This window comes from Lithobates pipiens, unplaced genomic scaffold (genome assembly GCF_037356315.1).
Source record: "Lithobates pipiens isolate NorthernLeopardFrog02 unplaced genomic scaffold, aLitPip1_a1.2 Scaffold_157, whole genome shotgun sequence".
NCBI lineage: Eukaryota > Metazoa > Chordata > Amphibia > Anura > Ranidae > Lithobates > Lithobates pipiens.
Genome location: NW_027507746.1, coordinates 1,139,698 through 1,154,310, shown reverse-complemented (window position 1 = coordinate 1,154,310; position 14,613 = coordinate 1,139,698). Strand labels below are relative to the sequence as shown.

Below are 14,613 nucleotides of genomic sequence, written 5' to 3'. Positions count from 1 at the left end.
CCTTCTTATGATGAATGAAAAAGGGTTTCTGATAAAGAAAACTATAGAGGGTGTGCCACATCCCAAATGTACCTAGAAAGAGAAAAGAGCCCCCTAGTGTGGGACTTTTGAAGGCTCTACCACATAAACATTGAGAAGTAGTAGAAAAAAAATATTGAACATTTATTAGAAAGCATATCTAAAATATTGAAAAAAGGAAGAGGAAATCTGCGCTACAGTGTATACTTAACGAAAATGTGTGATGCAGCAATTCTAATATATACCCAAAGTGAAATATACATATAAAAACAAAGAAAAAGAAGAGAACTGCGCAATCCCTAATACTTCTATTAGGATGTAAACCACTCTACCTTAAAGAAGTGTATCTTGTGATCTATTATTCTAACACACCAAACTAATGACTAAATAAAACATAAGGCATTACTTATAACTAAATACAGTAAACATATATATTGCCCCTCATAGGTTATGAACCAAAAGGAAAAAATGTACAATTCTAAGTCAGCGATTCAAAAACAAGAAACATATAAAGTAGAATCAAACAGTACTGAAAATGTATGTGATAACATAAAGTCCATTAAAAGTCCAACTGGAGAAACACCCTGTGTAGAAGGGATCTATTCAATCGTAAAACTTTTCAATCAACGTGAAGTAAAACCAGGTGCACCTCCACCAGACAAGTAATAATAGCCCCTTACCAGACGTCCCGGTAGGGAGCGCTTAATCACAAAATGGGTCTGAAGATGGATCAAACTTGAGCCCTCCAAATGGAACACTTTTACGTAGGGATACACCAGTCATAAACCATCCAGCAGGGGAAAACGCTGTTTGAAGCGGGACTCAGATGTGTAGCATTGTAGGATCAAGGAAGGTTCACCATAGGGAGGAAAAGATGCTCCAAATAGTGTAAAATCATTTATTAAAACAAAAATATAAAACAAGAGATGCACTTACAAACATGAAAGAACATCGGGCATATCATCAAACTGGGCAAGCGTCGGCCGATCGCGAACACCAATCGATATCCCTTCTGGTACCAGTTCACATGAGGCAAGTCAGCGTGTCACGCCACCCAACGCGTTTCGTGAAAAATTCACGTCGTCTGGGGTATGGGTGACACGCCATATTGCCTCCATTATATAATGAATGTTGGAACAAGCCACCTCCTCCGTTGTGTGAGAGCCTGTTTCACTTCCGGGATCAAAGGACCAGGCCTCACTCTCATATCCAATAGAGTGAGAGCCTGTTTCACTTCCGGGATCAAAGGACCAGGCCTCACTCTCATATCCAATAGAGTGCGAGCCTATTTCACTTCCGGGATCAAAGAACCAGGCCTCACTCTCATATCCAATAGAGTGCAAGGTCAGAGAGCCAAGGCGGCGGAAATGATCCATGCAATCACCCTCCCCTCCCTGTTTACGACTGTAAAACGACGCTCCTTACAACGGCGTGACGAGCGGATGACGCCACATCGTACGTCACGAGCGGATGACAACACGTCGTACGTAGCGAGCGGATGGACGGCGCACATCACCCACTACAAGGAAGTATGTGCGCTCCATCTGATGCCAAGTCTCGCTTTCAATACAATGTACGTAACGAGCAGATGACAACACACCGTACGTAGCGGGCGGATGGGCGGCTCACCCCCTGCAGGGAAGTGTGTGCGTTTCATCTGGTGCCATGTCTCGCTTTTAATACAGTGTAGTCGTGGCTCCAGACCGCCATAGCAAATAAATCTTCCTCCATATCACGAAGGAGGAAGAATAAAGAATTATATATATATATATACCTCAAATAAAATTAAATTAAAAAGGGAGGAGGGGACTAGTCCAACCACAAAATTAAAAATTATTAACTAACACTTAATAATCAAAAATGGATAAAACATACAAGGCACTTTGTAATACATGGCTAACTCAATATGTGGTTAAACACTTCATAAAATAAAATATTGCACATGGCCGTGGATACAGTGTATACAAAAATGCAAAGGAAGATATCACTTCCTGAACCCGACGCGTTTCAGAGATGGATGCTGTCTCCTTCATCAGGGAGAAAAAATATAATATCGATAAAATTCAAATGCAAAATGATCGACAGCGATTGAGCCCTCAAATAATACTGGGCAAACATACAGAGAATGCTTAGGGTATTGAAAAAAAATTACCCCATAGCCATTTAAAGTGGTTGTAAACCCTTACAAACCACTTTGACCTACAGGTAAGCCTAGATTAAGGCTTACCTGCAGGTCCAAGAAATATCTCCTAAACCTACACGGTTTAGGAGATATTTACCCAAAGACAGCCACCTCTGTCTACGGCGCATGCGCCATAGACAGCGGTGCGCAGGCGCATTGGGGCAGGCCGTGGATACCGGCCATATGCCGCGAGTGTCAGCTCCCGTGCGCATGCGCGGAAGTGACATCATCACGGCTCCGGCGAATCACGGAGCCGCGAGACCTGGAAGTCGCTCCGGGGTACATGGCAGCGGCGAAGAGGAAGACGGAGGACCGCTTCGGGGGCTTTGTTCTCAGGTAAGTTATTCATAATGAGCTAGTATTGTATGCATACTAGCTCATTATGCCTTTGCCTTGCAGGGTGTGTTTTTTTTTTCCCCTTTACTTCCTCTTTAATGCTAATGCTTTAATGCTAATGACTATGATGTAATTTTTTCAAGAGAACTCTCTGCACTTGTTAGATCGGGAAATGCTGTTTTAAGATCGGGAAGGGAAAAGAATCTTGATTTTTGATTCGCGTACACACCACCGGACTTTTCGACAGCAAAGGTCCGATGGAACGAATCTGGATTTACCACTTTAATGGTAATTCCAGTCCAAAATCAATTTGGTGGAGGGGGGGATTCGATCGTGCGCGGGCTCCATCGGACCTTTGCTGTCCAAAAATCTGACGGACTTTAGAAATGGAACATGTTTCAAATTTTTTCCGCCGGAACTCCACTGGACCCAGTTCCTATTGAAAAATCCTCTTGTGTGTATGCTAGTCCGACGGACAAAAACCGATGCGAGGGCAGCTATTGGCTACTGGCCATGAACTTCCTTATTCTAGTCCGGTCGTACGTCATCACGGTTGAATCCGTCGGACTTTGGTGTGATTGTGTGTGGCCAAGTCCATTCATTTGGAAAGTCCACCGGAACTCCGCCGAAAGTCCGCTGGGAAGACCATCGGGCCTAGGCCGTCGAAAAGTCTGCTTGTGGCGTACACGGCATTAACGATTAATCATGCAGCTCTACTTACCCTTTGCCCTCGGTGCAGAATGTTAGTGGATCTCCTTTGGCACACATTGTTTGTGTTTGATCGCCTGCCACCTGCCACCACTGTATGTCATGTAAACAAGAGTACAGGTCTCAAGGTTATGATTGTAAGGACGTGAGGGCCAAAGGAGCAGAGGCCACATCAGCGTCTGGCTGGGAGATTGTAAACCTCATCAAAAGCGTCATAAATCTTAGATTGTCATCACTCTATAAATAACAGCAGAACTTCTCTGGAAACCAACCAACCTTACCAGTCTTGGTGCCACCTAGGCGCCAGTTCACATTAGGATGCTTGGCAGGAGTTGTACACAAACAACACAAGGGTGTGGGCCAAACGTAAAGCTTCCAGCGAATTCTATTCACGGTATATGTTAAGTAGCCTTTCCAAACATCAACACTGCCAATACAAATTAAACGCTAATTAGATTCCGACTCTGCTTTATGAGCCTCCCATTCCAGCTGAGCCAGTTTATATGATGTGCAACCTTTCGAAAATATATAAAAAAAAACTGGGTAGGTAGGAATTTAGGTGTGGAAATACAAGTAGAAACATGAAATTTCTTGATTAAAATTCATTATTGCAAAACACTTCATAAACCTAGCAGAACGCTTCAAGTTTAAAATAGAGCAAGTGGGTTCCAACAAGTAGGGCAGGGACAAGCTGTGGGCAGGAGGGGAAGCTGCCCTGGGCGCAGTCACTTCCTGCAGGGATAGGGGCACCCTGTGCTGAGTTCCTTCTTTTACAAGGCTGACAGGAGTGGTGACAGCAGCATCACCACTCCTGTGAGCCCAGGGTGGGGAACAGCAAGGAAGGAGATGAGAGGAGATGAGGGTTGTGTTCCCCTAAGCTTCAACATTATGAACGGGAAGACGGGGGGCACAGTTTTCCATGCTTGCACTGGACGCTGGATGACCTTGTTGCGGCACTGCCAATAAGCGCTGTTCACCATGGTCGATATATATCGATGAGATAACCAATGAGTAAACAGTAAATTTGTCCATGCAAAACGTTTCCTGGGACAAAGTCCACTTCTTCAAGGATACTTGTGCAGCAGTCCACAGGATGTATCTCATGTGGGAATTTGCGCTAACTTTGTGTGAATATAGAACCCTTTATTCTTCTTCAAACCATTCAAAGAACTGTCTGACCCCCTGATCCCGGGTATGATTTCTGTAAGAAACCTCTTCCTGGATGCAGTACTCCTTGGAACCAGGGGCGTAACTATGGGGGGTGCAGCAGTCGCGACCGCAACTGGGCCCATTGATGCAGGGGGCCCATGCAGCCCCCCTCTACATATGACCAGCAACAGCATAGGCAGCTAGGGGTACCAGTGCACCATGGACACGGGTGGCTGGAGGTGGAGGGTGACTAGCAGAGCTCCATGCTCGACTATCACACTGGCTGCTCTTTAGTTGTGCATTCCCGCATGACCTGTGTCCTCGGCCAGCTCCTTAGAGTACCCCTCTCCTGCCCCATGCATTGCCGCTCAGTCCGATGTCTGTTCTCCCCAGCCAGAGTCCCGCCCCCCCCCCCCCCCCTGAGTCCGGCCCATACTGCACTGCATACTTCTCCTGGGTAAACAAACTTTAAGCACACAGATGCAGTGCAGCCCTATGAGAGCCCCCTGGAGGACACTGCAGGATTGTCTGCCAGCCCCCCTCCTCCCCCGTCATACACAGATGATGAAAGGTCTTTCTGGGAGATATGCTGATCACCCGTCCAGCACACTGGATGGAGCCCAGGCCAACATGGATGAGTGAGCGGCCTGCAGCTTGGTCATGCCCACACACCATTACATACCCCCTCCATCTCCCCCTGGGGACAGGGACCCCTTCTCACGTGGGGACAGGGACCCCCACCTCCCCTGGGGACAGGGACCCCTTCTCACCTGGGGGCAGTAACTTTATCTGCCCTGGAGAAAAGGACTTCATCTCTTCTGGGGACGGGGACCCCGTCCTGCCTAGGGACAGTCCCCCAATGGGGCACCTAAAAATAAAAAAATAAAAAAAAACTGATACCAGTGGTGGAACTACAGGGCTCACAAAGGTCATACCTGTGACCACGCCCTGGAGTTCCACCGCCGGACTCGGAGGGAAAGGCCCTGGTTGGGGTTCAGGGGGGCCCTTCATGATTTCTTGCATCGGAGGCCCTGAAGGTTCTAGTTACGCCACTGCTTGAACCCATTTGTCCTATTTTAAATTTGAAGAGTTCTGTTCCTTTTTTTCCTAAGTCAGTTTATACAATACTTATCCCAAACCTCAAGAGAGCCAACGCAGCAGTTATTTTCAGTTATACCCCAACTCTGCACCGTGGGCCTTGTGGTTTCCCAACCAAGCCACTTTATACGAGACGCAACCTTTCTCAAACATCAACAGAGCCAATGCAACAAAACACAAATTTGTTTCCAGTTATGCCCCAAACTTTTCTCCATGGGTCTCGCATTTCGGCTAAGCCACATGACCAGGGGCGGACTGACAACTCATGGGGCCCCCGGGCAATAGGAGATTATGGGGCCCCCAGGCAATCAGAGATTATGGGGCCACACAGTAGACACAAACACACACACACACAGTATACAATCGCACAGTATACAAAGACATGTTTCTATTGGCTGAAAAGGTACTGGAGAGATGGGACAGCTATAATCTCAAGATTTTTAGACCAAAAAGATGTCGGTAAGGGACATTTCAGAGACAGATGTAAAAAACAAAACAAAAAAACACAAATTTTTACATACTGTCCCTGGTTTTACTGAGTCTGGCAACCCTGATGGGGCCCCCTAGTGGCATAGGGCCCTTGGGCAGTGCCCGAGTGGCCCAATGGTCAGTCCGCCCCTGCACATGACCAACCTTTCCCAAACATCAACAGACCCAACACCAATCCGTCACCCATTTTCCCAACGTTGCTGCATGGGACCAACATTCTGGCTAAGCCACTTCATATTATATATAAAAAACATTTCCTCAAACATCAGCAGAGCCAACACAACAAAACACCAATTATTTTACACTTAAAGCCTGTAACAGAACAAACTCGGATAGGGGCTTTTGGTGGTGACCAAGAGCTAGCTTTCTACCCACTGGTTATGGCCCATGGAAGGGACCAGGGATTTTGTCTCTTTTTCCCGATCAGAGCATGAAAAAGAGCTTAGTTCAGCCTCGAAATCCCACAGAAAGAGCAGATCATTCCCTAATGATAGACAAAAATGTGATAAATGCCAAGAGCAAGGCTTGGATTAATTCTCTGAGTAAGGACAACAAAGCTTCCCTTCTGGATTGGATGGAAAGGTGTAATATTAATGTGGTGCAGGTTCATGGTCAGAGGAAATATGGTGGCTTGCAGACTGGGTTGGAGAAGCTTCACTTGGGACAGAAATATTTATCAACAATCTCCCCCAATAAATCTACGAAGATAAATTAATTCCACTTCATCAGACTGCTAGAACATTGTATGTGTTTTGTCTTTTGATGACTTGTCTAGTGGACAGATTACACAGGTGAAAACTAGTTAATGAGATTTGGACAGCCCTGGGTCTTCTTTCTGGGGAACTGGTGCCGGAATTGTCTGGGTGGGCACTAACCTGAATCACCTAGGCTTGTCTAAGTGATTGTTAATTAGCTACTGTTTAATTACATTACTGTTTATGTTTATGTTGGCTGTTCATTAGATGTACCATTAGATGTACTGATGAAATTACTGTTTACAGTTTGCATAGTTTAGGGTATTGTGAACAAGCTCTTATCTGATTTTGTGTGGTATAAATTCTGTGTGAATTTACAATGAAGTCAGTTCCAGTGTGCACCTAAGCTAGTGCTGTCTAGTACTTTGTCAGCTATAATATTCTATTCCTGGTTACAGAGTAGAGGGAGTATTATCTTGGTGGAAGCAACCAAGTGGGTGTCTGGTGGTCTGTTACATACCCCAACCCTGTTCTATAGAACCCGCATTCCAGCTAAGCCACTTCAAATGATACACAACCTTTCCCAAACATCAACAGAACCAACACAACAAAACACCAATTATTTTGAGTTATACCCCATCCTTTCTCCATGGGCCCTGCTTTCCAGCTAAGCCACTCCAAAAGATACGCAACCTTTCCCAAACAATAGAATCAACACAACAAAACACCAATTATTTCGAGTTATACCCCAACCTTGCTGCATGGGCCCTGCTTTTCAGCTAAGCCACTTCAAACGATACGCAACCTTTCCCAAACATCAACAGAATCAACACAACAAAACACCAATTATTTCCAGTTGTACCCCAACTCTGCTCTATGGGACCCGCATTACAGCTAATTCACTTCATATGATACACAAGCATTCCCATCAACGCACCAAAACCCTAATTATTTCCAGTTGTACCCCATGGATGAGCCAGTTTGAGGTGTGGAGGAACTCATAAATGCACTTCTGGAAGAATAGTCAAACATTCCCATAGACCAGTGATGGCGAACCTTGGCACCCCCAGATGTTTTGGAACTACATTTCCCATGATGCTCATGCACTCTGCAGTGTAGTGAAGCATCATGGGAAATGTAGTTCCAAAACATCTGGGGTGCCAAGGTTCACCATCACTGCCATAGACACACAATTCTAAACCTTGTGGACAGCCTTCCCAGAAGAGTTGAAGCTGTTATAGCTGCAAAGGGCGGGCCAACTCAATATTGAACCCTACGGGCTAAGCCTGGGATGCCATTAAAGTTCATGTACTAGTAAAGGCAGGCATCCCAATACTTTTGGTATTATAGTGTAAATGAAGTTGGACTGAGAATTTACTTTTTTATTAAACGATATTGTCAGAATGGAGATTGGACAATGGAGACAGGTTCTCTTCATAGTTCCGTTCCACAGAGAAGCAAAGTGATTTGACAAAAACTGATTTCACCAACATTGCAGCTCCTGATGTCACACATCGAGCTGTTTAGGTAAAACTAGATGACTAATGAGGGTCCTTATACCTAACTCTCATAAATGAAACAGACTGATGGGGCTTAGGTGTCCTTTGACTCTCAAGCTGAAAAGTCAAAGTAAAGCTCAATAACATGGCAAATACAAACAATTATAAAAGCAGTAATAACACATAACTGGACTTCTCATGTTCTTCAACAAGCATAATTGTGATCTGTTCTCTTTCATACCTTTCACGAAGCAGGGCTTGGGCAGCCGAGTCCCATTTCCTCTAGGAAAAGCCCCAGCACACATACATTTGTTGGAACCTATGATGGTGTGTGACAGTGTGAGGCCCTGCCACTGTGTTCGTTTAGGTAGAAATTACACAGAATTTGCATTAAGGCTTAATGCGAAGCTCTAGCCTGGTTGTTATGAGCGGAGAGAGCTGAAGGCTCCAAAGCTCCAAAGTGTCTTGGTTGGCTTGGAACCTTCAAACCTGTGCCTGGGGTTTTGCTGGATGCCTTCAGCCTTTGTAAGTACACAGGTATATAGGGTCGTTATAAGCCAGGTTTGATTAGAGCTCAGTTTCTTGAATTCGGAGACCCTGCCTTAGTGATGTTCTCCAGCCAGTGGGGGATGACTTACTCAGGAGACGAGGCACCATGTTGGGGGGACTTCTTGCCCACAGAACTAGGAAAGTCAGGACAGCTACACGGGTCCAGGGAGACTGGAAAAGCTGAGGTGACTAGTGAGTCCAGGGGGGTTGGAGGGATTCTAAGTTTCTGAAGAGTGTGAGAGAACCAAGGGTGCTGGAAAAATATGGAGGCCAAGCGTGGGCCTGTACAGTAAGGTGCTGTGATAAAAGGCTAAGTGAGCCTAAAGAACCCATGGTCTGGGAGACCAGTGCTAATAGCACTGTAGCTAGGTGGGCTAGCATTTCTTTATTATTTATGGTAGCTGGAGAAGAACCCCTGCGTGGGCAACCAGTTTGAACTGAATTTTGTGTTAGCCCTTATACACACGGTTGGACATTCCGACAACAAAATCCGTTGGATTTTGTCCGGTGGATTTTGTCCAAAACTTGTGTTGCATACACACAGTCGGACAAAGTTGTCGGAAAATCCGATCGTACGTAACGTGATGACGTTATTTCGTTACGACGGGACTACGTTCAGGCTAGTAGCCAATAGCTTTGGTCTAGGAATTTGATCTGAGCATGCGTGGCACTTTGTCCGATCGGAACTCTCTACACACAATTGGACAAAGTCCGATCGGATCATGTTGTTGGAAAGTTTTATAGCCCAGCTCTAAAACTTTGTCCGTCGGACATTCAGACGGAATCAGTCCGATGGAGCCCACACACGGTTGGATTATCCAACAACACGGTCCGATCGGACATTTTCCGCTGGAATGTCTGACCGTGTATACAAGGGCTTAGACTTCCTGTTTCTCTAAATGTTTGCCATTGAGCCCCTAGTTAGAGTTCCTGTCTTCCATGGACTCCCAGGTCACCGATGTCACCTTAATTGATCCCACCACATGGCCCACACCACAAAGACCACACCACATGACCTACACCACTTTTTATCAACATCACTCATTGGTGTTTGTTGGTCATCCTCACTCACACCTTCCACTAATGTCTCTGTTCTTCTCTACCAGTCCAGTGGTCAAATCCAACCATTCATAGAGCTACCAATGTTATTTAAAAAACAAAACAAATGAATACACAGAACAATTAACATCACATAAGTAAACATATGCAGTACATGAAGCAGAATAGCACTTCGTACAAGAGTGTTTCAGGAGAAGGCCACCATAATCCACACCATGCATCATCTCCACCCAAACCGTGAAATTTATGAAAGTAGTAGCTGAAAGCAACTTAAAAGAGACTAAACATTCCAATATTTTCTGCTTTTCTGTTTTTTTCTTTAGATGTTTGTTGCAAGAAGACAAGACATCCATACACCATTTCATCAAGACTCAATGAATTCCTCACCCGCTTCCCTGACTCCCACTTTCCTATCACCTTCTACGTCATTGTCCTTTTCCACATCCTCCCTTTCCACATCTCCCTCTACTATGTCACCTATCTCCCCATTTTCCACTGCCCCATCTCCTGCTTCCATACCCCCCTTAATCTCAATTTCACCAATTTTACCTCAGGGAGACAGTGACTGCTCTCTGAAGTGTCTGATCAATGAGCACGACCTGAACCTATCGGAGCGCCTGGGGGGCGGTTGCTTTGGGGTGGTCAGGAGAGGAGAATGGAGGATTCCCAATGGAAAAACAGTGAGTATTCCCTTCCTTTATCTTGTTTTATTTCTCTGCCCTCCTGTCGTGTTCTGTCTCAATCATCTACTACACCTTTGCAGATGAGTGTTGCTGTGAAAGCCCTCCGTGCGGATGCCAACTGTAACCCTGAAGTCCTTCAGGATTTCCTGCAGGAGGTTAATGCGATGTACGCCCTGGATCACCCACATCTTATGCGACTCTATGGCGTTGTTCTTACACAGCCAATGAAAATGGTGAGTGACTGGCACTTGCCTCACTGGGGTAACTGGGAGAGACTAAATGTCATCTACACAAGAGGGCAAAGTGGCAGAAGGGAGCACCTTCTTCTGCAGGGTCAGACAGAAGAAGGCTACTGTATCTCACAAACCGAGTACACCTCTCACAGTTATGTAAATATTTTATTTTATCTTTTCATGTGACAACCCCCTCAAGGTAACTCAACACACAGCCATTAATGTCTAAACCGTTGGCAACAAAAGTGAGTACACCCCTAAGTGAAAATGTCCAAATTGGGCACAATTAGCCATTTTCCCTCCCCGGTGTTATGTGACTTGTTAGAGTTACAAGGTCTCAGGTGTGAATGGGGAGCAGGTGTGTTAAATTTAGTGTTATCGCTTTCACTCTCTCATACTGGTCACTGGAAGTTCAACATGGCTACTCACGGCAAAGAACTCTCTGAGGATCTGAAAAAAAGAATTGTTGCTCTAAATAAAGATGGCCTAGGCTATAAGAAGATTGGCAAGACCCTGAAACTGAACTGCAGTATGGTGGTCAAGGCCATACAGTTGTTTAACGGGACAGGTTCCACTCAGAACAGGCCTCGCCATGATCCACCAAAAAAGTCTAGTGCACATGCTGAGCGTCATATACAGAGGTTGTCTTTAGGAAAAAAGACATATGGATGCTTCCAGCATTGCTGCAGAGGTTGGGGGGGGGGAGTCAGCCTGTCAGTGCTCAGACCATACGCTGCACACTGCATCAAATTGGTCTGCATGGCTGTCATCCCAGAAGGAAGCCTCTTCTAAAGATGATGCACAAGAAAGACCACAAACAGTTTACTGAAGACAAGCAGACTAAGGACATGGATTACGGGAACCATGTCCTGTGGTCTGATGAGACCCAGATAAACTTATTTGGATCAGATGGTGTCAAGCATGTGTGGTGACAACCAGGCAAGGAGTACAAACACAAGTGTGTCTTGCCTACAGTCAAGCATGATGGTGGGACTGTCATGGTCTGGGGCTTCATGAGTGCTGCCGGCACTGGGGAGCTACAGTTCATTGAGGGAACCATGAATGCCAACATGTACTGTGACATACTGAAGCAGAGCATGATCCCCTCCCTTCAGAGACTGGGCCACAGGGCAGTATTCCAACATGATAATGACCCCAAACACACCTCCAAGAAGACCACTCCCTTACTAAGGAATCTGAGGGTAAATGTGATGGACTGGCCAAGCATGTTTCCAGACCTAAACCCCATTGAGCATCTGGGGCATTCTCAAATGGAAGGTGGAGGAGCACAAAGTCTCTAACATCCACTAGCTCCGTGATGTCATCATGGAGGAGGGGAAAAGGACTCCAGTGGCAACCTGTGAAGCTCTGGTGACCTCCATGCCCAAGAGGGATAAGGCGGTGCTGAAAAATAATGGTGGCCACACAAAATATTGACACTTTGGGCCCAATTTGGACATTTTCACTTAGGGGTGTACTGACTTTTGTTGCCAGTGGTTTAGACATTAATGGCTGTGTGTTGGGTTATTTTGAGGGGACAGTAAATTTACACTGTTATACAAGCTTCTTCAGTGTTGTCACATGAAAAGATATTATAGAATATTTACAAAAATGTGAGGGGTCTACTCACTTCTGTGAGATACTGTATGAGTCTGTCTTACCTTTGGATTGGTTACGGAGGTAGGATATGTATAACATTAAAATAAAGACCTTTTGTCTTTCTTTCCTGTGTCTCAGGTTACAGAGTTGGCACCTCTCGGATCCTTACTCGATCATCTGCACTCCTATAACGGCGTGTATTCTCTTCAGCTCCTGTGGTCATATTCCATCCAGATTGCCTCTGGGATGAGCTACCTTGAGGAGCATAATTTCATCCACAGGGACCTGGCAACTCGGAATGTATTGGTGGTCAGTGAAGAGGTGGTAAAGATTGGGGATTTTGGATTGACAAGGATACTAGCGACAGATGATGATCATTACACCATGTCTCCTCACCGAAAGATACCCTTTGCATGGTAAGGGTGGAATCCGGCACATTTTTAGGTCATAGAATGAAGGATCTATCCTTCATTGTAAGGAGTAAGATGCTAACCAAATCTAAGGTTGGGTTATGTTTGGAAAGTCTTAACCACTAATGACTCCATTATTTTCCCTCTGTGTGGTAGGTGTGCTCCAGAGAGCTTAAAGTTTGGCTCGTTTTCGCACGCAAGTGATGTCTGGATGTTCGGGGTCACCATGTGGGAGATGTTTACTTATGGACAGGACCCATGGCTTGGCCTGAATGGGAGACAGGTAATGTATAGATCCTGTAGAGCAATACTCTCCAGTACTCTTTTGCTTGCCTTCATTTGGCCCTTAGGGCACTAATCCTCCTACTGACACCAACAGTGAGACAAAATTCCATTCACTGACCGCATTAGGACTAGTCCTTGCCATTGAAAGGTCTAGGTCTCTCCTTTACTCCCACTGATTACCAAGCCTGGGACACTGTATACTCCTACATAATCTGGCCCTAATAAAGTCTGAAGGACAATAAACTGAGCCTTTGTTTAGAAAGTTTGGCAATCAATTACCTTCCTCTGTCCTGAGATTTGTAACTGTATCCATTTCATCAGATTTTAGCTGCAATTGAAAGAGAGGCTGAGCGGCTGGAGTGCCCCGATGACTGTCCTCCTGCTTTGTACAATGTGATGATGAAATGTTGGGCGTACATACCGAAAGAGAGGCCAAATTTTGCCTCTCTCATCAGCCTTCTTCAAGAGGTGAGTGATCAGATAATTGTGTCAAAGAGATCTATCTCACGTATTGTCTTCTAATTATGATAGGACTGTCTCAAATATTGTCCTCTAGAGTGCCTTGTAATGGATCCAGGAGGAGCCTCTTTTTGGATTCAGGACATCCATCTCTGATATTGCCCTCTACCCTAATGTGCAAAGGACTAGGAAGACTGTGGGCAGGTGTCCCCAATGTAGGTGGCACTCGGCCGAAGCGGCAATGCAGAAGGGGAAGGAAGTTGTAAGGAACTTGGTTCCTCTATGATTTCCTGCAGTCACCAGAGGAACAGCTGTCCGATTGGACGCTGTTGCCCCTCATGAAATCCCCGGCCATCTTGGGCGGCAGGAGAGCTTATTTTAGCCCCTGGACCCCTGACTTGGTGCCTTAACTGATAGTGGTTAGTGTAGGGAGAGATTCCAGAGGAGTAAGGAAAGCGCAAGGACTATGCCACCTCACCTTTGGGTTGGACCGCCAGGCCATATTCCCGCTCCTCATTATATCAACATTGTTTCAAGCTACAGAACCACTGCTACTGATTCTTTAAGTGGCCTCCATGGTTGTGCTCACCTGCCGGGCCTAGTTCTGATCTGTTAAATCGTTCTACAATATACAGTCAATTTAATGTATCCTTTGTGTGTTCTTTTCTGCCGGCGTGCCACTCTGCACCCAATTCACAAGACTATTGCCATTTTTGCCCTCTACTCTTATCTTTCATGGGTCTTGGAGGTCTGTCATCAACTTTGACCTCCAATTTTATATAAATGAATGTAAGCCCCTGAACACACGGTCGGAGATTTCGACAACCAAATCCGTCGGATTTTGTCCGCCGGATCTTGTCCGAAACTGTTGCATACACACGGTCGGACTAAGTTGTCGAAAAATCCGATCATTCAGAACGTGATGATGACGTAATTTCGTTACGATGGGACTACATTCAGGCTAGTAGCCAATAGCTTTGGTGTAGGAATTTGATCTGAGCATGCGTGGCACTTGGCCCGATCAAAATTCTCTACACATGATCGGAGTATGTCCGATTGAACCAGTTGGTTGGAAAATATTTCCAACAAGTTGGAAAATTGGGTCCGACGGATATTCCGACGGAATCAGTCCGATGCATACCACACACAGTCGGATTATCCG

The 14,613-nt window shown here is 45.5% G+C and overlaps 1 protein-coding gene across 2 annotated transcripts in view; it reads left to right on the top strand.

Moving 5' to 3' along the window:
• Nucleotides 1-14,613, top strand: part of LOC143981435 (non-receptor tyrosine-protein kinase TNK1-like) — a 28,486-nt gene that overhangs the window by 4,804 nt on the left and 9,069 nt on the right. For both annotated transcript variants that reach the window (XM_077479274.1, XM_077479273.1), the window contains exons 2-6: nucleotides 10,106-10,462; nucleotides 10,546-10,698; nucleotides 12,436-12,713; nucleotides 12,864-12,990; nucleotides 13,314-13,460. In XM_077479274.1, the coding sequence (XP_077335400.1) occupies nucleotides 10,106-10,462; nucleotides 10,546-10,698; nucleotides 12,436-12,713; nucleotides 12,864-12,990; nucleotides 13,314-13,460 (1,062 nt within the window). The remainder of the gene's footprint in view (nucleotides 1-10,105; nucleotides 10,463-10,545; nucleotides 10,699-12,435; nucleotides 12,714-12,863; nucleotides 12,991-13,313; nucleotides 13,461-14,613) is intronic.